The sequence below is a fragment of the Oncorhynchus masou genome, chromosome 1, assembly GCF_036934945.1.
Source record: "Oncorhynchus masou masou isolate Uvic2021 chromosome 1, UVic_Omas_1.1, whole genome shotgun sequence".
In the NCBI taxonomy this organism is placed as follows: Eukaryota; Metazoa; Chordata; class Actinopteri; order Salmoniformes; family Salmonidae; genus Oncorhynchus; species Oncorhynchus masou.
Genome location: NC_088212.1, coordinates 63,532,562 through 63,556,802, shown reverse-complemented (window position 1 = coordinate 63,556,802; position 24,241 = coordinate 63,532,562). Strand labels below are relative to the sequence as shown.

The 24,241-nt window shown below is 41.7% G+C and overlaps 1 protein-coding gene and 1 pseudogene across 4 annotated transcripts in view; both read right to left on the bottom strand.

Annotated features, from left to right (window-relative positions):
* Nucleotides 1-952: 952 nt before the first annotated feature.
* On the bottom strand, nt 953-23,502 carry LOC135541006 (putative solute carrier family 22 member 31; annotated as a pseudogene).
* Nucleotides 22,638-24,241, bottom strand: part of LOC135547880 (ankyrin repeat domain-containing protein 11-like) — a 150,842-nt gene continuing 149,238 nt past the window's right edge. For all 4 annotated transcript variants that reach the window (XM_064977095.1, XM_064977110.1, XM_064977100.1 and 1 more), the window contains one exon: nt 22,638-24,127. In XM_064977095.1, coding sequence (XP_064833167.1) covers nt 23,942-24,127 — 186 coding nt within the window. In that variant the 3' untranslated portion in view covers nt 22,638-23,941. The remainder of the gene's footprint in view (nt 24,128-24,241) is intronic.

Genomic DNA, 24,241 nt, shown 5'->3' with positions numbered 1-24,241 from the left:
ATAAAAGTTAAAAATAGAAGTGGATCAGCTTCAGAAAAATACTATAGCAACCTTAGTTCAACACCCAGTGACCTCGTTAAGATCCCATTGATGTCAAAAGCAGAATAGCCTTGTTGAAAATGTCCTGACCGGGTCTGTTCATTTACCATAATCTGAAAGGAAGTTATGCATCTCTTTACTTGATGCTCGAGGTGAGTGTTATTCTATTTGATTTTCTATGAGACATGTGAAGAGGGGCAAACAGTAGATCAACATTGTATGGCCTCAGCTTCCAGATAATTCAATTTGAACTTTCAAGAGTCAGTCAAGTTATTCATAGCTGAAAATAATATAATACTTTGTACATGTAATTTAATATAAGTATTTTTTAGAAGGACAGAATAGTATCCGCTGTGGGGAAAAGTTGAGCAGCTGCATTTACATTTTTCCTCAGAAACTTACTGTACAAGGGGCTATGTTCCCAAGTAAGCAAAAGAGAGGGGGATGAAAAAGGAAGAGCGAATGAGTGTAAACATCCTATCCAACAATAACGTAAAACAGTTCCACAGCCAGGCCAAGAAGGGCAACACCTCAAACCACAGTCAAATACCAAAAAGAGCAGTGAAATGTGGTTTAATAGTTGATAAAAATGTATTTAATTAAATTACTTATAGAATGTTAAGTATCATGTCCTAGCAACTGCCTTCTTTGAACAGGAAAGTTCAACGTTTAAGCTAGAGAAATGGACGTGATACAACTAAGCACAATGAGGTAAAGTCCCATTTGAAAGGTTATAATGAATCAGAGTAGAGGTCACATTTCAATAATTTTAACAACTTTGTTTCTGGTGCAAATCATCATGTGACAACATCTCATGTTATTAAAACATGTCCAACAAGTGGACAGGATGAAATGACCTTTCATAGCTTAGGTCATATTATCAGTGACTGATACTTCATTGAGTCCCCCCCCAAAAAATCTAACAATTGGCTACAATACATTCCAGTTTGAGCCAAACTGACTTCTATCTGTGAGGTCCCCTCGTTGAGTCACCAATGAGTCAGATTAAGTAACAGTCAGGACCCTGCTCTTTCTATTTGCAGTCACAGGCACAAGACAGCAGTACTGAAAAGCATGAGTCACCAGTTAAGTGGACAAGCAACGCTTCTCAAGTGGGCCTTAGTGGTTAATAAAGCCATAGCTCCCATGCTGCACAGCCTGGAGAAGAGAGGGCGTTAACACAGTCTTAGCAACAGCAGATCTCAATCAGTACAAAAACAAAGGACTAGCACAGTCTTTCAGCAGAGTCTGTGCAAGCACACACACAGATCGTTTTTGTTGTATTGTTTGAAACACTTGGCACAACAACAAAAAAGACGGACACAGTAAATACACACATCTTCAACTCTCCTCCCCTTCAAAATATCTAAGAAAACCCGTCGTTCAGAGCGATACGTGTATGGATCAGTCTGGTGAAAGGGAACCAGGCAGCTAGCCCAGGATGATACCAGGGAGAGATATCCAGAGGGTTTGAGGTGAGGTCTCTCTGTGGGAGAGGAGGATGGGTGATGGTAGTTAGAGGCTGCTAAGATAAGTCCTCTCTTAGTACCTCTTCCTCCAGTATTCAGTGCACCTCGCTGTTGGAAGGCAGCAGTGGGGACTGGGAGGGCACAACGATCTTATAGGGTAAATTGTCTTTGATGAGCATCTTCCTGGTGGCGGTGACCAGGCGGGAGTAGTTATCAGGGTTGTACTGGAGGCTCCACACCAGGTATAGAGCAGGGGCAGGTTGTCTTCACGGGACAGGAAGAGAGGGGCCGTCGCTGGCCCTCTCCATCCTTCAGGGAGTCGGGTAGCGACTTGCGCTTGCTCTCCGGCAGCAGCATGATAGACAGCACCGAGAGGACGGCGAAGGAGGCGAAGACGACGTGGTGGAGGAAGAAACCCCTGTTGTTCTGGAGCTCCATCATAGAGGAGGCAGCCATCCCCATACAGCCAGACGCAAGTACCAGCCCCAGACAACCACCACTGAGGCAGAGGGAGAGAGAGGGTCAGGAGAGATATAGAGCTCACTAACATTGTCAAGGGCACCTGACCCAGCATTCTGAGAGGAGACATAATACTCACCGGACTACGGTGGGCATGACCTCACTGGCGAAGAATGCACTGAGCATGGCCAGGGCCTGGGAGAAGAGGAGCCCCAGCACAGACAGCACCAACACCAGCACTCCACAAAGATCTAGAGAAGGACAAGGATGTGTCTTTCTGATGACTCACTAAAACTAGGCAAACTAGGAAACAGGCAATTTAAAAGAAAATTGACCTGAAATAACCGGAAAAAAATCTAATGGCCAATCAGAATCATAACAGTGACATCGTTATGAATGAGGTCATTGTGGAAAACCTATGGCTACTGTACGAGGATAAGAGTTACTAATGAACCATGTACAGGGGAGAGAAGACCGTATGAGACCCTGTATTGATGCACTTAAAGAAAAAGCGTGTATAGAAAGAGTAAAGCAACGTAGTATCGTCATCACAGCACAGAAATAAAGCAGGTTAAACCTACACTGTGTGAGGGCCAGTAGCAGCAGCGAGGACAGGCCGGTGATAATGGCAGACAGAAGCAGGATACCACGGCGACCAAAGAGGTTGACGGACAGGCAGAGGAAGATACAGCCCAGAGCTCCAGTCAGCACACGCAGGAAGTAACTAAAGTAGAAGTTGTGGGAGTAGCTGCGAAGGTTCCTGATGAAACAGTACTGGATGCCTGTGCCTATGAACCTGGAGGAGAGTTCGGAAAGGTGAGGTCCTTGGCCCAAAACATGAAACTTACTCTGTCCAAACTGTACTGTTAAAAGCAGCTGCGGTAAATGGTAACATTACCATTCCTCGTGGCTGTATTGTTCAGTGGGGGGAGTAATATAGAAGGTCATACAAGCTGTGTTAGCTCCTAACTCACATAGTATAGCTAAGAATGAGGCAGTTCCTCCAGATCACTCGGGTGGAATGCAACTCCAGGACTGAGTGGTAGCAAGGCTGGGTATCATCTGGGTACTCCGCATCGATCTCTACCGAGAAGAAAAGGAGAGGGAGGGAGAGAAGGAGAGATATGAGCCTGCATTCACACTGCCAATACCAAAGCCAAAGGGCACTTGACCCAAACGTTGTTCACTTGGTACAAACATATAACCCACATTCCAGAGGGAATCTCCCTCCTAAGAACCAGTGCCTACGATTAAATCACACTAAATGGAACCATTCAGTCGGACTAAAAGTTAAGAGCGTTGGGCCAGTAACCGAAAGGTCTCTGGTTCGAATCCCTGTGCCGACTAGTTGGAAAATTTGCCGGTGTGTCCTTGAGCAAGGCACTTAACCCTGATTGCTCCTGTAAGTCACTCTGGATAAGAGCATCTGATAAATTACCAAAATATAAAATGTCATGGGTCTTGATTTGGACTAAGGTAATTCCAGTTTGCGATTGAGTACACTACGGTCACATTGAAATGTCCAACAAACAAAGAGATCTTATCGTGACTACCACAGGAGAGCACAGGTGTTGGATGCTCTCACTCATTAAGTGACTGGCCGCCTGTGAAAGGCTGGGCCTGTGAAAGGCTGGGCCTGTGAAAGGCTGGGCCTGTGAAAGGCTGGGCCTGTGAAAGAGCTCAGTTGTCTAGCTGGCACAGGTAACCAGGCACACTTCTGAACCATCTCAGAAACGTCCAATGCTACGCGTACCTCAAACAAAGTTCACTAATATTGGATATGAGGGGATGCTGTGAGTGGACTGGATGGGTTGTCTGTAAGGTGTTGCTGTGCTGAATGTGGATAAGTGAAAACCAATAACCTAACATATGGGGAAACCTGGGCGTTTGGATGTATCGCCCAAAGCATTAGTTTACCTCTCGAACAATGCAGTTACAAGGTTAAGATAAAGATTTTTGGTTTGGGTGCCAGGCAGTTATTAACTCTTCTGAAAGGAAGAGAATAGGATAGAGAAAGTACAGCTACCACACACACACACACACACACACACACACACAGAAGTGGCTGCCTAGAGTGTAGCCTGTTTGCCAGGTATCCTCTCTCTCCACTGGCACACCACAGGGGTAACCCAACCAATAATACCTCACACAATAATAAGGATTGGAGCGACTCATAGGTAACTGACTATAGAGAACCCAGTCATCAACAAATTATTTGCAGTACTCTGTGTTAGTTCCCAGAATGAAGAGTGAATGGGTGTATGAAATTGTGTGGGTGTAGACAAAACAAAAAAAAAGTACCTAAGTCTTTAAGGACAGAAAACCATAGGAACCAATATAAATCTAGTTCAATCAATAATCCCATATAATAAAAAATCTCAAATGCACACTCTGTTGAACACCACTGTCACAAATATTTCCTGAAAGCAATAATAGGCCAGCAGTACTGAATATACCATGGCGTGCAGCGCAACAAAAAATAAATAAATCAGCTCCAGTGTGAAGCACTGGAGTGAGAGAGGGCTATGTCTTAGCTATAAACTCCAGGCTTTCAGTTGCACTCGTCTGCCAGTCTGGTTTGTTGGTTTATTTGTCAACGCTTCGCAAACAATACTGCTACTAATCCATGCGATCAATGACAAGAGCGGTCCCAACAGATTCAAAACACGACATTGAGCGGTAACACCGGCGATCGATTTAAACACTTTACGAACTAAGCACGCTGAAAATAAATAAGACTTCTGCAAAGAGATACACACAGTCAAAACTACTGCGTCAACCGACAGCGCTCACAGAGCGGAAGAGTCCATTTCATTTCCTCCTTCCTGACTGCTGATGCGCTCTTAAAAGTGGCAACACACGGTCAAGGCTCCGTGCAGGATTTCGCCGCAACCGATTACACTACCAAAGGCAGCAGACATTATTCATTGACACAGACCAGCTAAAAGGATCAGGATCGGGTGGGGGATGATGATACCTGAGAGCAGGTTCTCAGCAGGGTAGATGTCCTCCCTGAGATAGACTCTGTTTCTGGTGGAGAAGATCTGGAGACACCTCTTAGCCTGGTGGATTTGACCTGTGGCCAGAAGCCAGCGGGGAGACTCGGGAAACACTGATGGACAACTGAGGGGATATGAGAAAACAGGAATATAAAAACACACGTCTCTTTCTCCATCCATGACACTCTCTCTACTTCCTGTCCTTCCACAAAAATGCATAATAATTATAACACACATCCCTCTTTCTCTATCCATGCCCTTATACGTTCTGTCCCATGACATGAATAATATACACTATACCAGGGGTGGGCAAACTTTTTGGTTCGAGGGCCACACCGGGATTTCGAAAATGAACAGAGGGCCACATTTTTTGGGGGGACCAATTGTTTGTTCAAGTCAATTTGCGGGGGCCTCCATAGTTGCGCAGCGGTCTAAGGGACTGCATCACAGTGCTTGAGGCGTCATTAAAGACCCGGGTTCTATCCCAGGCTGTGTCACAGCTTGCCGTGACTGGGAGACCCATGAGGCGGTGCACAATTGGCCCGTCCTGGTTAGGAGGGGGTCTGGTAGGCCAAGATTTCCGCTCTAGTGACTCCTGTGGCGGGCTGGGCAAATGCACGCTGACACGGTCGCCAGGTGTACGGTGTTTACTCCGACACATTGGTGCGGCTGGTTTCCGCGTTAAGTGGGCATTGTGTCAAGAAGCAGTGCTGCTTGGCTGGGTCGTGTTTTGGAGGACACACGGCTCTCGACTTTCGCCTCTTCCGAGTTGCAGCGATGGGACAAGACAAACTACCAATTGGATATCTGAGAGGTGAGAATTGTCTGTTAATTGAATGATTAGAATATTCCGCCCTGAAACATATAATTGTATGGAATTGATTATAATGTATGAAATCATAATCAATAAATGTGTAGTCCTAGTCAGAATTAGGGTGAAACAATATGCCTTTATGGTATTCTAAACACAGACTGTCTGAGCTTGGTGCCGACCTGACTAGAGAGAGGAGTACGTCTCAAGGACAAAGTCACTATCTCTGTAGGCTGGGAAGTGAGACAGACAGTGTGTGCGTAGCAGGACATGTTTGTGTGTTTGTGTGTGTGCGTATGTTTCTGTGTATGTTTGTGTGTATGTGTGGGGGTGAGAAGTCAGTATAAAATGAATTGATTTGTATTCTTGACTTCAGAACATTCCCGTGAATAAACATTTAACTTTGGTAGACTGGGCCTCTGTCTGTTTCCTTTTCTATCAGTATCTTACAAATCCTTATATATCAGACTAAGGGTAACTTAATTGAATTGGTAAATGAACAGGAGTATAGAATTCTCCTGACAATATCACAAAATGTATCAGAAAAAAAACACAAAAAACAACAATTGTAAAAAAACAAACATTTTTTCGCGGGCTGGGATTGAAGTACCCGATGGACCGTACTTTGCCCCCCCTTGCACTATACCGTGTTTACACAAAAAAAAATGCTTATGACAGACTCACCACCAATAGGAGAGCAACAGGAGCAGTGGTAAGGTTGCCACTGCTTGAAGAACTGGCCAATCACGACACATCACCGCCAGCCCTGGCAACAAGAGCTCTGCCACGACGGCAAAGAAACCACTGACCTTTTCAACCATGAGACGATGGGGAGGGTCACACAGCTCCAGTCCTGTAGAACACACAAAGGGAGATGTAGAGAGGATGAAGGAAGGAGATAGAGGAAAGAGAGAGAGAAGGAAAATGCAAATAGTAGCCTGACTGACCATAAAACTATTTGTGACCATTTGTGTGGTGTGAAATTCCTCTCTACTTTGACCTAAACTCCAATGCCCTAGTTCTCCTCCTTCAAAACCCCTCACAGAGAAAACAAAGGAAAAGAATACACCTTTTCTTCCACTATGTTCTGTCCTGCTATTTTGTTCCCCCACTCCCCCTTTGAAGAACTCTCTGGCAGTAGATCACTGAGAGGCAGTCCTCCAGAATACAGCCTAAAACCAAAATTTAACCAGTGACCTTAGAGGAATGTAAGAAGAGCAAATGTGTGTGTGGGTGTGTTAAAGACAGACTGCGGTAGGCCTCCCTCTAAAGGTGGTATCTAGCACCATTATTCCCACACACAGAAGGGTCTTAAAAACACATGGAGTACTGCTTGACCGCTTTCACTCAGCAAAGAATTGTCCACATAAAAACACACCAGTTCACACAATTAGCTCACAATCACAGGAAAGTTATAGCAAGAAAACCCCATACCCACTAACAAGGGAACAACGCTGGGAAGGGGACGTCTCTTGGTCTAGGGATGGCCTAGCCCAGAGAGCCTTAAGTTACCTCACACTCAAGCCATCTCTGATAGAGGGAGGGGGAGTAAAGGGGGAAGGAGAGAGTCAGTGAATAAGTAATGCTCAGCTTGGCTCCAGGCTGTGTGTTCCAACCAGTGCCCTTTGAACCCTAATAAGACAGCAGTGTAACAAGATGGCACCCGGTGACCCGGGTATGCGACCACCACCCCGACACACAGTCAACCCCTAACCTGTCACCCTCCCTATCCCTTAAACATCCCCCAATCACGTTTCCCTCCAGTGATCCTTGATGTTTATTGGCAACAGAGGAAACCCCCAAGTGAGAAATCCATAGGCCAGGGGTTGGTGTGGGATCATGGGACATAAGGTAAGGACTTTCTAACCCCCATAGCAGCAATAGAGGGCTATGGTCAACCTGGAAGTAATATAACATAAATCTGGGACATTCCAAATAGTATGGCACAATTCGTATAGTATTTATTCATTTGTGGCTATCCCATCATCCATTTTGTACGATAATTACAAATTGCAATTCGTACAATATGTTACGAATTCCAATTTGTTGTAGCTAATGTTAGCTAGGTGGCTAACTTTAGCTGGGTTTGGAGTTAAGGTTAGGAGTTAGGTTAAGGTTAGGGGAAGGGTGAGCTAACATGCTAAGTTGCAAAGTAGCTTAAAAAATAGAAATTAGTAGAAAATGTTAAAATCAAAAGTTGTCAGTGATGAGATTCAAACACACAATCTTTGGGTTGCTAGATGTTAGGCGTTCGCGTTATATGCCCAGTCCACCCATCCACACTGCTTTTGTTTGCCTTCTGTAACCATACCAAACATAACATACTCATTTGAGTGTCTCCGATTTACTTATACTATGTTATGTTGAGTCTATGAGACCAGGTTGCTATGGGAAGTATGGGGGAATGCCACACAGCCTCTTTTCTTTTTTTTTTTTACAATGTCAATATGCATTTGTTCTCAATGTATTGATGTGAAACTGGTAACAGTTGAGAAAAAAGTCAATAGTTTGAAGAGTTAATTGAAAAAAATGCCATTGTTGATTAGATACTTTTTCATCAGACTATTTTCTCTTTAACCATATGGACAATATTGACACACAAAAAATGTAAACTATATATGAATAGAGTTATCCAAGTATAAATGATCATAGTTACGATAGATTACCAAAATGACTGAAGATTCCCGTAACTTTGGTAAATTACCAGTGGCTTTGCAGTACTTTTAGAAGAGTGCAAATGACATGTAGTGGCAGCGAATTGTCTCAGTTCCATTGATTTCTATGCAATATTGACGTGATTGATTAATCTGTGTGCGCTATTGATTAAAGTAGAACAAGCTAATTAATTTCAGTCTGGAGTGCCCATTTGGTAACTGTTGATGGGTGAGCAGTTAAGGTACTAATTTAGCAAAATACAATGAACAAAAATATAAACGCAATCTCAAATATTTTACTGAGTTACAGTTAATATAAGGAAATCAGTCAAAAATCATAATAATTAGGCCCTATTCTATGGATTTCACATGGGAATACAGCATCTTTTGGTTACAGATACCCGAAGAAAAAATAAATAAAAGTAGGGGCATGGATCAATATCTGGTGTGACCATCATTTGTCTCATGCAACGCAACATCTCCTGTGCATGGAGTTGATCAGGCTGTTGATTGTGGCCTGTGGAATGTTGTCCCACTCCTCTTCAATGGCTCTGTGAAGTTGCTGGATATTGGCAGGAACTGGAACAAGCGCTCTCACATGTTGATCTAGAGCATTCCAAACATGCTCAACATGTGACATGTCTGGTGAGTATGCAAGCCATGTGGAACATTTTCAGCTTCCAGGCATTGTGTACAGATTCTTGCGACATGGGGCCATGCATTATCATGCTGAAACGGCAGGTGAATGTCACGACAATGGGCCTCAAAATCTCGTCACAGTACCTCTGCGCATTCAAATTGCCATCGATAAAATGCATTTAAAAAAATCTATTGTCTTCAACATCAGAACTTATTTCAGCATATTGATATGAATTTGGACATTTAAAACTGGTGTTTTGACACCATGACAACAGGAAGCAGCAACAGTATTTTTCTCAACTTATGTTTTAGTAATATAAACTCAGCAAAAAAAAAAGAAACGTCCTCTCACTGCCAACTGTTTATTTTCAGCAAACTTAACGTGTAAATATTTGTATGAACATAAGATTCAACAACTGAGACATAAACTGAACAAGTTACACAGCCATGTGACTAACATAAATGGAATTGTGTCCCTGAATAAAGGGGGGGTCAAAATCAAAAGTAACAATCAGCATCTGCATTAAGTACTGCAGTGTATCTCCTCCTCATGGACTGCACCAGATTTGCCAGTTCTTGCTGTGAGATGTTACCCCACTCTTACACTAAGGCACCTGCAAGTTCCTGGACATTTCTGGGGGGGAATGGCCCTAGCCCTCACCCTCCGATCCAACAGGTCCCAGACGTGCTCAATGGGATTGAGATCCGGGCTTCTCGCTGGCCATGGCAGAACACTGACATTCCTGTCTTGCAGGAAATCACGCACAGAACGAGCAGTATGGCTGGTGGCATTGTCATGCTGGAGGGTCATGTCAGGATGTGCCTGCAGGAAGGGTACCACATGAGAGAGGAGGATGTCTTCCCTGTTACGCACAGCGTTGAGATTTCCTGCAATGACAACAAGCTCATTTCTATGATGCTGTGAATACACCACCCCAGACAATGACTGATGGTCAAATCGATCCCGCTCCAGAGTACAGGTCTCGGTGTAACGCTCATTCCTTAGACGATAAAAGCGAATCCAACCATCACCCCTGGTGAGACAAAACTGCGACTCTTCAGTGAAGAGCACTTTTTGCCAGTCCTGTCTGGTCCAGCGACGGTAGGTTTGTGCCCATAGGCGACGTTGTTGCCGGGTGATGTCTGGTGAGGACCTGCCTTACAACAGGCCTACAAGCCCTAAGTCCAGCCTCTCAGCCTATTGCAGACAGTCTGAGTACTGATGGAGGGATTGTACGTTCCTGGTGTTAATCGGGTAGTTGTTGTTGCCATCCGTTACCTTATTTTATTATTATTTATTTCACCTTTATTTAACCAGGTAGGCTAGTTGAGAACAAGTTCTCATTTACATCTGCGACCTGGCCAAGATAAAGTACAGCAGTTTGACACATACAACAACACAGAGTTACACATGGAATATATACAAACATACAGTCAATAATACTGTATATAGACTTAGATGTTTTCTACTGTAAGTGCAAATGAGGTAAGGGAGGTAAGGCAATAAATAGGCCATGGTGGTGATGTAATTACAACATAGCAATTAAACACTGGAATGGTAGATGTGCAAAAGATGAATGTGCAAGTAGAGATAATGGGGTGCAAAGGAGCAAGATAAATAAATAAATACAGTATAGGGATGGGGTAGTTGAATTTGCTGTTTACAGATGGGCTATGTACAGGTGCAGTGATCTGTGAGCTGCTCTTACAGCTGGTGAGGGAGACATGACTCTCCAGCTTCAGTGATTTTTGCAGTTCGTTCCAGTCATTGGTAGCAGAGAATGGGGCCTGTCCCGCAGGTGTGATGTTCGGATGTACCGATCCTGTGCAGGTGGTCTGCCACTGTGAGGATGATCAGCTGTCCGTCCTGTCACCCTGTAGGGCTGTCTTAGGAATCTCACAGTACGGACATTGCAATTTATTGCCCTGGCCACATCTGCAGTCCTCATGCCTCCTTGCAGCATGCCTATGGCACGTTCATGCAGATGAGCAGGGACCCTGGGCATCTTTCTTTTGGTGGTTGTCAGAGTCCTTTTTAGTGTCCTAAGTTTTCATAACAGTGACCTTAATTGCCTATCGCCTGTAAGCTGTTAGTGTCTTAACGACCGTTCCACAGGTGCATGTTCATTAATTGTTTATGGTTCATTGAACAAACATGGGAAACAGTGTTTAAACCCTACAATGAAGATCTGTAAAGTTATTTGGATATTAATAATTATTTTTGAAAGACATGGTCCTGAAAAAGGAACCTTTCTTTTTTTGCCGAGTTCACATGGTACTTATCATTTTTTAACATGTTTCTACTTCAAAAACTACCGAATGAACCCAAAAATGTGCTAGGATTGATTGATTTGGATGATATTAGTGAAATTGGGAGAATGAGTTCGTCCTGGCTTCCCTACATAACGCTAAGGGAAGCACTTTGTGAGGGAGCTTTTGATATATGGGTTTGGTCTATACTTATCCAACAGATGTTAGCCACTGACACACTTCTGAGTGAGAAGTAATAAAAACTGCTATTAAATATATTTAAAATATATTTAGCCGACTGCTTTAATTCAGCTAAACAAAGTCTGATGTAGAACTCCCACCTGAACTGTCCAGAATACAGAAATCTACAATATGCTCCACATGACCATTTCACAAATGATATTACATTTTGAAGAGGAAACGTGATTACATTTCACAGAAATACACTGCGCTGAAGTAAGAACAATACCAGTAACTGCCCTAGGCTTGGGCGGTATACCGTATACAGGGGTATTTAGAAATAGCCACAGGAGGCTACAGGAGGCTATTATTCATCTCATATGTATACGTATATACTGTACTCTATATCATCTACTGCATCTTTATGTAATACATGTATCACTAGCCACTTTAACTATGCCACTTTGTTTACATACTCATCTCATATGTATATACTGTACTCGATACCATCTACTGTATCTTGCTTATGCCGCTCTGTACCATCACTCATTCATATATCTTTATGTACATATTCTTTATCCCCCTACACTTGTGTGTATAAGACAGTAGTTTTGGAATGGTTAGTTAGATTACATGTTGGTTATTACTGCATTGTCGGAACTAGAAGCACAAGCATTTCGCTACACTCGCATTAACATCTGCTAACCATGTGTATGTGACAAATAAAATTTGATTTGATTTAATACCGTCAATACCGAAGTTTTTCAATAAATTTACATTTGTAGCTTCTTAAGTAAATACCTGCAGTCAACTCTTGCAATACTTTAGGAAATAAAGCAGACCGCGTTCTTCATTTCACCTTTCACATTACGAAGCTTACCGCAGTTCCCCAGAACAGTTGAGCCAGTTAAGTGTTTGTTTGTAAATTGCGCAGCGGGGAAAAGCAGGAGCAGTTGAGTTTAGCTGTGAATTGACAGGGGTCGTGTTTCATATTTAAAGTCAACAGTTTTTTTGCTTCAATAGTGATCAGGGCCGTGCAACTACTAACTAAACCACTACTATTTTCCTTCACAGAAAATACATTTGTGCAACACATTCAGAAAGTGCGCAACGCTATTTGGCTGGCAGCCACACAAGTGAATGAGCTTACAACGAAAAAGCAAGGATATTTTTTTTGCTTGAAGTTTTTTGCTTGAAGTTAATATTGCATTTTACCAGAGAAAAGTAGACGACTACACCGAGAAAAGTACAGGAGAAAAGTAGCTACACATCAGTCAGAGCACTGGCTGCTGATAGAATGCCCATTGGTGAATTCCCAGAGTGGAAAAATGCAACTGAAGCACAAAATGTGTCTGATACAGAGCAGAAATTACAATAAGAAGCATTTTAGATCTGCGTTCACAAAAAACGCAGCAAGATATTTCTTATGCGTTTTATATTTATTTTCTGGGTGAAAAACGTTTGCATTTTGCATTAACGCAACCCTCAAATTTACACTTGCTAGTTATCTACGTAAGTGGCTTAATTAATAAGGAGACGGGGCATCATATAGCGTTAGCTTTCTTCTGTGTTTGGAAAGTCAAAGTCCTTTGGATGACTTATCTGTACAGCTTCCCCTGCCATCATGGACAGTTGCTGCTTTGCGTGATGCATTATTGTCTCTACCTTCTTGCCCTTTGTGCTGTTGTCTGTGCCCAATAATGTTTGTACCCATGTTTTGTGATGCTACAATGTTGTGCTGCTACCATGCGGTGTTGTCTTAGGTATCTTTTTATGCAGTGTTGTCTCTTGTCATGTGTGTTTTGTCTGATATTTTTATTTTATTTAAACTGACCCATTAAGTGTGTACTCAGGAGTGAGCGGTATTAGTAGGGTGAGTCAAGTGTACTTACTGGCGAGGTAAGAGGAGAGGAAGACCCCAGCCAACATGGCGCCCTGAGACAGGCGTAGCAGCAGAAACACTACAGGGCTGTTGGACAGACACACAGCTACTCCTAACAGACCGGACACAGACAGCAGGAAGCCCTGTCGACGACCCAACCTGAACAGAGAAAAGACAGAGACACATAGCTTCCCATGCACACATATTAAACATTCATAACAGCCTAATACCATCAATAACATAAACATTAAATATGTATGGTGAAATTAATACAATTGTAGTTTACAATTATACAAAAATACAACAGAAACATCACGCACACACACACAAAATGCAGAAGTGTAGCTACCAGTCACACACTGTGCCCAGGAGGACATATCCCACAATCCACCATGTCATGAAGCAGATGTGCTGCAGAGGAATCTTCCAGTAGTCAACACACACTAGGTTCCACTGTGGAGCAGAGAGAGAGAGAGAGAGAGAGAGAGAGAGAGAGAGAGAGAGAGAGAGAGAGAGAAGAAAGATGGTGAGTCATTCCACCTCAAAAAGAACAATAAAGAGGATTGACACCCACCATCTCAGATTGTTCTGAAATAGTTTCTGTAGTTAGAAAAAGATAAGATAGTGGCCTCCTAAGTGGGAGGCCACAATCCGGGTTAGATCCCGGGCTGTGTTGCAGCCGGCCACAACCGGGAGACCCATGATGCGGCGCACAATTGGCTTAGCGTCGTTCGGGTTAGGGGAGGGTTTGGACGGCTGGAATGTCCTTGGCCCATCACGCTCTAGTGACTCCTTGTGCTGTACGGTGTTGGTACAGATGGTTTCCGGGTTAAGCGAGCAGTGTCAAGAAGCAGTGCGGCTTGGCAGGGTCGTGTTTCGGAGGAAGCATGGCTCTCGACCTTCGCCTCGCCCGAGTCTGTACGGGAGTTGCGGCGATGGGACAAGACTAACTACCAATTGGATAACACGAAATTGGGGAGAAAAAAGGGGTAAAAATGTAAAAAAAAATAAAAATAATAATAATAGATTAGCATTCCTGAAACATTATTTGTTGAAATATAATTGATTTGACCCAAATTGGCCATTTTAAATGTACAGGATTCATATAGTAACTATTTAGTTGCAATCAATTAGCTTAATTTCTCAGAGATAAAATTATCTTCAACAAAATAATGTTTCAGGAAGGCTAATCTTATCTGTTCCTAACTACAGAAACGATTTCAGAACAATCTGAGATGGCGGGTGTCATGGCTTTCTGAAATAACATGGACAACATGGAATGACCCTTTTGCCACATAGTTAGGAATGAGGTAAAAGAGCCAAGTCAATGGAGCCACTGAAATAATGACATAATGGGTGGCCTATTTCTTCGTCCAGGGAAACATGCGTGAGAAAATACACCACGTCAGGACTACTGTCTGCCTTGTTGAATTCCTGTACAGCCGTCACACACACTCTCTCTCACACACACGCCAGTATTTGCCTTGTGTCTGAACATTTGAGTAACTGCTGATACTTCTGTTTACCAAAATCCCGTTCCAGTATTTGCAGTGGGATTGGTCTGCCCCTTTTTTGATATTATAATGGGCTGGTGAGGTTTGTCCAGGTGCAATAAGTCAACATTTAGTTAACTTTTCCCAAGACGCAAAACAGGACAGCGTTAGAGAGGCATTGCCTGTGCTAGTCTGAAATGAGAATATAGGTCTAGTAGTAAAACATATGAAAAGGGTTCCATACATACATCCAAGGGTCCGTACAGAAAGAGGAATGCTCATCCTAGACTGACCCCTCTCGTCTGCTCTGTTGAGGACACATCTTCCCAGGAACTCCATCAGGGTGGAAGAACACGGTTGTCCCTGCATTTCCTGTTGTGCTGCTATCATCACATAATCACCCATATTTCATGGCTCTGCACAGCAGTTTCGTTATGTAATTAACACACTAATGTGATCTGATAAATAGTGCTAATAGGATTTTTGTTGTTGAAATCTGGTAATCAAATTCAGCACATAACCAAAACACAATGTATCCTAGAGTTACAAACTCTAAAGCATGTTAACCAACAGCAGACTTGAGCAATGAGTAGGACTAACAGGGCATGTGCCGTCTCATCTATTGACGTTATCTAGTAGGCCTATTGATGACCAACTCTAGCCCCAGCAGTCTGTCTGGGACAAGCTCAATTAACACAAATGCGAATTAAAAAGTTGCAAACCCCGAAGTAATAGGCTAAACCCAAATGTACTTTGAGTAGCCGACTTTGAATGGATGAATAACATTCGACAGGGCTTGGCAAAGATATTTACACATTAGCCTGAAAAGGCGGCTACTTGTAAACCAAATCAGGTAAGGTAAATGCGTCGTCATAAAAACATCAATAGCACACGAATGATTGCTAATCTGGCAAAAGCACAAACTCTCCTAAAATAACCACAAACCATCGAATCCAAGTATATATTTGTTTACCTCTGTCACGTAGTTGCTCTGAAGCGCGCAGCTTGGTCGTACTCCCATCCTCTCGTACATGGCACTATCTCCTTTGGAATGCTGTATATGAAGTTGGAGACGTTTCTAGGGTACTTATAAAGTTTACAGTGACTCAGTCCAGAACCATTCACCCACGGTATGGCAAAATTGAGATACCCTTGTCTGGAATAATTGCTGAAAAGAAAACCCGAAGGTAAAAGGGTCGGGTCGGGTTTACAGTGGTACGACCCGGGAATCAGGGTGTAAAAAACGTCGCAAAAAAGATTCAGCTTCACAGCAAAATTCGGAAACCAGCTGAATATGGACATAACTCTGTTATATCGTCCATATCCACCGATTTTGGTATAAATCTTCGTTTCAAAGTCCATTGTCAGAGACAATGCCGAGACAGCTGTTAGTCAGTAGTGTTGTAAGTCGCTCTGGATAAGAGCGTCTGCTAAATGACTTTAATGTAATGTAATGTAGTGTTGGACATCCACACACACCGCTGGGCATGGCAGGATAGGTTAGATGAGATAGCACTACTCCAGCCAAGTGGGCAGGTCGGTGAGTAACCGAAGTGTTATTGGTGGGATTTCTATCTGCTCGTAGATCAGTGTTTGTACGCACTGTGGCCTAGGCCTATTTCGCATTGACAGATCGACATATTTCTTAACTTTATTTTGAGGATGATTTCAAATGGTTACCCTCTTCATATCTGGCTCATAAGTAACCTACTATAAATACTTCTGTCTCAACAAATATAATGGCATCTACTGATCATATTGCATGGCAAAAAAATAGGCCTGTTATACCCACAGGTCTTTAAGTTTTTCTCAAAAGTCAAAACCACTCATGATCATAGATCTAAATATCAGCCAAAACAAACACTTTTCCAGGCGTCCTCCTGCTGGCCAAGCAAAAGATAAGAGCCAGTGTTTCCGCTACCTCTGTATAGACAGTTTTCTAATTGGTTTCAGTTGACCACTGGTGCCACAGAAGCCTGGATGTTGCCTTGAGGGCCTTTGGGACAAACCAGGGATTAAATATAGGGATGAAATTAAAATGTAAATTAAATCTGGTGCAACACATCCCTTCTCATACTCACACTGATAATTTGTTGAACATTGTCCCTGCCAAATAAAGTATACATAGGTGTAAAGTGTTACACATGTGTACACTGATTGGTATTCTATCAACTTAACTTGCCTGTGATAAATGTGCTAACCAATCTTAATTAATACAAATTAACTGTTGTTAAAGTTCCTCATTTGGCTCAGAAACTGTGTGCGCGTGTTGGCATGGTGCTAAAATAGATGTGCCCATCTCCCGAATCACACAAGGCATATTTAAGGGTATGAATGAGGACAAAGTAAAAGCAGAAAACAGGAAATATTTCAAAAGTTTATTTACGAACATAATCTCTGAGGAACAACAGCAGTTCTCGCGCTCTCTGTACATGCAACTGTAGAAAATAACAATTTAGAATTTCTTATCAGTTTAGTCTTTTTTAATTTTCTCGCCTTTGTTTTTGCAGGAAATCAACACAGCTAGAGGTGAAAGTACTGGATCTTTTACAGCACTGACGATAGCATCAACAAACCCCTTCCCCCATAGCTGCTCCAACAATATGTACACAATTCAACTACATTGTACAAATAAAAAAAGTGACGTTGTTACATCCCCTGCAGCGAGCGCACCGTCTCGTTGCAGTTAGAACCCCACATTCTACGCAAGTTTAGACTAGTACAAAGAGGAGGGTGCAAAACGTCCTGGGATATTTATTTACAATTATGTACAATGTCTCCAACGCATTACAGGAGGAAAATTTACACAGCGGAGACCTTTAACTGAAACATACCACAGGTGTCAGAAAGATAATAAATAGGTTATTTGTCACCATTTAAAGAGTAGTTCTCCATGCTTTATTAGTCATTTCCCATTCTAATGAATCAGCTACTGTCTTGTTCAATAAAGGAAACTAGAAAAAGGCTTGAAATTGTGATTCTATTATGTAAAATAACAGTATGTCCAGTTAAATATTAAATGAACACTCAGATGGACACAGTAGAGGTAACTTGTTGCAGACTGATGAGGTCACGGGGTAATCTAGGGCATGGCCAAGTGGTTAACAGTAGGGGGGGAGAAGGGAATGAGACCGGTGTACATTTCCTAATATAAATGATTCTTCACTGGTGTGGCTTGGAAATAATATTTGGATGTGTGTATGAGACACCAGTGTCTCGACAAAAATTACAGGGGATGTTGTCTTGATCAACCAAATGTAGAATTTTTTTTTGAATTAAAAATAATTTGAATGGTTAAAACTATTGCTCTGTATGTTTTGAATTCCAAGGTTAGATTTGACACTAATTAGCCATCACAATTTCAAGCCTTTGTGGTTCAATAAATGATGAAATAAAGAAATCAAGGCAGGGCTCAAACCGTTAAGGTGAGAGAGACGAAACCGAAACACACTTGATGTCTTGTAAACAATATTGAGGGAGTGGGGGTGTAGTAACGGTATACATTCTGCTCATAAGAAGTGATTGACATGCCACTGGTGTTTTATGCTTCGTACAGAAGAAAAAACCCAAGACAAAAAGACAACACAACACACTGATCTAAAACACAAGAGGATTCTATTGACAAAACTCCCTCTCCCCTGCAGAAAAAGCACTAAAAAACTAAATAAAATAAAATTGAGGGCTTAAATCAAACTGCTGAAGTCCACATGACGCTGACTACCTGTGCTATGACATTTATTTATGCATTTACTGCCTTATGACTAGATTTTCCTCTTTCAAAATGTCCAGGACGACAACTAGTCAACTGCTCGTACACTGGAGTAGCAACATCCATTGCACTTGAATAGACACCTCATACACAGCTATGTTGAAAGTGTGTACATAACGTCACAAAATGTCACTTGATATTGCCATTAGGATGAATGTGCAGATCACAGACTCAATCTTTTTTTAAATCAGGACCAACCAAAAATAAGGAAACAATCAATTCTCACAAGTCAATATTCCAATTGGATAAAAAACATTTTTTTCTTAACTATCACTTTTGCACCATTCTTCCCCCCTTTGTGTACGAGTTAACTTAGTCTGTTTTTTGGTTCATAATTGTCTAGGCCTTACTCTTAGCATGGTAAACAACACAATAGAGCAAAGTATGATGGCCTACTGAATATGAATCAAACGGAACATTAAAACTTCCTGATACCACTGACAAATACCTACACTTGGTACACTTGAGAAGCTAAAGTGAAACAAACTACCTGCCTGTTAATATCACCATCCACCAAATCGTTATGAATAAACTATGATGAAATTTGCTTTTAGAGTGATTAGTCATAAAAGGATTATTGACTAACAAAAAAGGAATTTGATTAAAAGGCTAATTAAAAAATATCATTCATGGGCATGTAAGTCAAACCTAGTTCTTTTAAAATCAAAGAAACAATTGACCACAGAGGAGTATGATCTTTACTTTGGCTCCACCCTTTGAGTATTCGAAGAGCAGCACCTTATACTGTAAACTTATCTCCACTACTGTACAAAACTAGATAAATAGAGAGGGGTCCATACTTGTGAACATTAGAAAAAGTTTGAGTTTAAACTTTCTCTGTCTCGAAATATGCATCAGCCAATTCAAATCGCTGACATAGTTGTATTTGACAAGGCTACGTTAGCTGTTGCACATTACATAACCTGGCACATTTAGCCCTATGCTAGCCTGACCAGTTGGCAGTGATTATTACCTGTAACAAATTCCACATCAGCCAATCAAAGATCTCAGACTTCACATCCACCAACCAATGGCCACCAGAGGAATATTTTAAGCTTCCAAATTCAAGGTTTACATTTGTTCAACTTGGTCTGTAAAGTATAGCGTCCCAATATTGCATGACACATCCTTGACTATGCTGCTACTAGCTACTAACGTTGGACAAAATTCAAAAGGCATGTTTTCGCATATATGACAAAATCACAAGTTTATGCTTATCCGTGTCACACACATCCATGTGCTTTTAGGGGAAAAAAATAAATATAAAAAGGGTCATTTAAGTCTATCGTATATTGGCCCAAAAAAGTCAGACCATTATGGTCTTGTCAAATAGCCGTCATGTACCCCTACTACCATCGCAGCGAGGAGTCATATGCTGCTAAGGCAATTAGAGGCCCCTTCATGTCAAGCTTTTTTGTTGAAGATCCAATGGCAACATTTTTCTCTCAATATCTGTGTATCAATTAAGTACCCTACTGTGATTGTCAAAAATAAATAGCTTCTCCAGCAAGAACTTTGATAGGACTGTCTGGGAGTGGTCAGAGGGGCCTAATTGGAGGAACCTAATGGGAGGGATGCGCCACCTGAAAACAAAATGATTGGCAGAGAGGAGGGCAAACTCTGTTATTGGTCTATTACACTTACATTCACCAGGCAGACTAAAAAAAAACACCCAGCCAAACCAGCTGACATTTCAAACAGCTCTTACACTAAAAGTGCATTATAATTTTGATCATATCTGTATTCCAACCTCAGTGTGGAAATATATATAAAGCAATGGAAAACAACTTTACTCGTGGTCCTCAAAGCTCAATTCAAATAACTAATATGTGATGTGGATGCATATAAAATATAAAAATGTTGTAGCCTAAATAAGAAAATAAGTGGTGATTTTGGTCTAACAGTAAAGTTATACTATGATATTATATTTGGTATGTTAGGCCTATGTAGAATACTAATGAATCATTAAGTGATCTTGCGAGACATTGATTCAGCTTTGATCTAAACTTTATTCAAAGTCTATTGACGTACCTGTGCAACAAATCTAATTAACCTAAAAAAAATCCCAATAACAATCTGTCTATTTAAGCGAGAGATATGTTGTTTTGTATGGGATGCATCTCAATCCACCACATCCACCCATGTCGGCCTTCCGTTTCTGCTGTGGAAAGTGGCAGAGCCGTTTGTCAGACCAAGAGACATTTTGAAAATCAGTCTTCTCACAAAAATGTCTGTAACGGTTGTCCAAACGTCCAAACGGTTGGCCTACCAACTAATATGACCACACTATGGGAAGATGAGACTATTAAGAACACAATGGGGTTTTAGTTTTGCTCTACAACCCCCACAACTGTCACGGGACCCAGTATCGGTAATTCAAATTTAAGTAGAATTATGGAGGTAGTTTTGTGCCAAAAAAGGGGGTTAAATATGTGTCACCCCAAAAAATACACACTTTTCCTGATCTCCCAGATATAGGACAGATACTTCAAAACCTTAATCCTTATGATTTACCTTTTTTTTTACATTGTCTGTTTTTCCATTTACGAATCAGTTATTCAATTAGTTTCTATAGCATAGTAGTAAAGCCCAAATTCAATATTTTATCATACCTTGTGGGGTCCTAAAATTCTAAATCAAATAGCTAAATAATCCACGGTATGACCATCTTGAAACAATTCCATATGTTAAACTCCCCTCACCTCCAAAGGCTTTGAGGTCTAACAAGCACCATTCTGATAAATGGCAGACTGTTGCAAATTACCAGGAGCCAGGCTCACTACATTGCGCTATTGGTCCAGTTGAAACTTCATGTGTGTTTTTTAAAACTTTGATTCGCAGATGGTACCGGTTGACATCTGTTAAGGATGCTCTCATGGAAAAGGGTTCTAATTGCATCCAAGTCAAGATTTGAAATTGGCTGATGCAGAATTTGTAACCTGACATAATCACTGCCTTCGGGTCAGGTTAGCATAGGGCTAAATGTGTCGGGTTATGTAATGGGAACAGCTAACATGGAGCATTTTATCACATGCAACTACGTCAAAGATTTGAATTGGCAGAAGTGCATTTTGAGACAAACATTTTTTACTAACAAAAATACATCTTATGTTCTCAAGTATGGACCCAGGGAGTTTGGAAGTTAACACATCCCATAATTAAAGCAAGAATTCATTTTTAAAACCAATATGGAATGTGGCCTGTATCTTGTGGATAAACAGCTTTGCTAAAAAAGATTCTAAACATTTCTTTAGTTAAGTAGTTTTAGGTGGTATACGGTAGAGATCAGGAACAACAATGCCAACCTGATGTGGCCTGAAAAACGGTTAACCTGTAAATGATGCCTATGACAGTGACATTCAAAAAGGGAAGTTTAAGGATTTCAAATATTGAGTTGGCTGTCAGATCCCAAGTCTTGTGGCCTGAAAATTCTCCAACGTCATGATGAATATTATTCCTAAAGACCCAAACATACAATTAAAGTCCAATTAAATGGGTAAATGAAATTTAAAAAAATTAAGACAAAAAGAAAATCCCATCCAGAATGAGAAAATAATGTGATGGTTTTGCTTGTTAGTGGCATTTCTTTCTTGACCAATCCAGATGTACCCTTGTTTGACTTGCCCAACACTGAGTAAATAAAAATATTCACTGTAAAAAGGCATTTTCTTGGTTTAGATTTTTTTCAGATATAATTGTGTAATAAAGCAATGACTAATATAACTATTCTATTCTTTAAATAATTTTATAACCATTTTGCTACATCTGAGGACTATAGTTGTGGCCCTTAGTTTGGGCATTGTTCAATACAGTGGGGTTTTGTACTACCTATGTACGTTGTGGTGATAACACAGGTAACTCATTTTGACCAGCCCTGGACAAAACCTATCGATGGGAACGTTACAACGGTGCACTGGAGTCTTTAAAATACTGACAACGTGTGCACATTTTGGCCCATGGTTATGAGGGGGAAAGTGCTGCCCGAAAGTGAACTGTACATACAAAGATCATTTTTATTCATTTATTTTTTTTACACTTAACTGAGTGATGTTACAGTACATACGTTATTTACAACTGTGCAGTAATGTGTGGCAAAATAAATTATCTAGAAGGCAGCAAGAATACATTGGTTAACGAATATAAAAACTGTACATCATTTACGGAATACAATTTTTTTTCAGTTTTCTTTTTTCCCATTAAACTAATATTGGCTCTGTAGTGTTTCAAGTCACTTCCTCAGAAACAATTAAATGCCCAAGTAAAGAAAGACAAAAAGAAGAATATTCTCCTCTAAACCACCATCTGTTTAGTCTTGAATCGCAACATTCTTGTATTATTCTTTTATCCTGTTTTTCCATTTGCAGTCATAGTTGCAGGTGAACAGGTATGTGTGTTCTACCTATCTTGGCAGAGTGTCAGAGGCTGGTTCTTCCTGCATGCAGAACCAGGTGACCAGACTCTAGTGGGGATGCTCCGGTTCATCCCCATTCTCTGCCTCACTCCTCTTCCCAGGCCATGAGGCGGAAGATGCCGTCTCTTCCCCTCCGACATTAACCCCAGACACACTATGGACCCTTGGCTGTACTCTGCTCCGGGGCAGGATGCTGGTTCTACCGGGTGTGGTGGTGGGCTGTGGACAGAGGGGACTGAAGCTCTCTGACTGAGTGTGGCCTTATGGTCCCGACCAGAGAGACAGCGTCCACACAGACCCTCCTGTCCTTTCATCAGGAAGAGGCTGGAGGTCCCACAGATATTACTTGTTGCACCACCACATCGCGCATGCATGCCCTTCTGGCCATGTGCTGCGTTCTCCTCCTCAAGGCTCACCTGGAGCTCTGTGTCCACTGTGGTGCCTCATTCTCATCCACCATGAGATGATCCAGAATGGTGGGAGGGCTCCTCTCCAGTGTTCCTTTGTTGTTTGATTTTACGGGGACCAAAAAATTCAGAAAAATATTTCTATATCTTATCCCCTATTCTCTGTCCAAACATCACCTAAAAGGGAGGTGGTGTTGGGTGCTTCAAAGCAAAGCCGTTTTGCTTTTTATATTCTGAACAAAAGCATAAAAACTTGAGGGATGAAAGTGCAAGTTGTGTTTTTCCCCAGTAAAAAGATGCATCTTCCTCTCATGGAAGGGAATCATTAGCAAGTTTTTTTTTCTTTGAATTTTTTCTATATAATATATAGGTTTTATTCCTCTTCAAACCGGCTAGCCCTTACCATACGTTCTGTTTGATGTCTCTTTGAAAAGTGATGATATTTGACCTCTAACTCTGTGAACGAGTGCATTTTTCTGTCACGCGGGCAACAGCACAAAGTCATCGTTGACGTCAACCATTGGCACGTAGAAGGAGGGGACCTCGTTGACGCACAGAGACTTGTGTACAGCAGGGTCCAGCTCCTGCACCTTCAGTTGCCACTCCATCCTCTGCACTGCGTTCAGGGCAGCTGCCTCATGCTGCTGCCGCATTAACAGACACGTCTGAGAAGAGAGAGAGGCCATTATGAACCAGCAGAAATACAACTGTCATACACAGATAGCCCGCATTTCAACCACATAGCAAATGTGCCGTAAAAGATGAAGTACAGTCATATC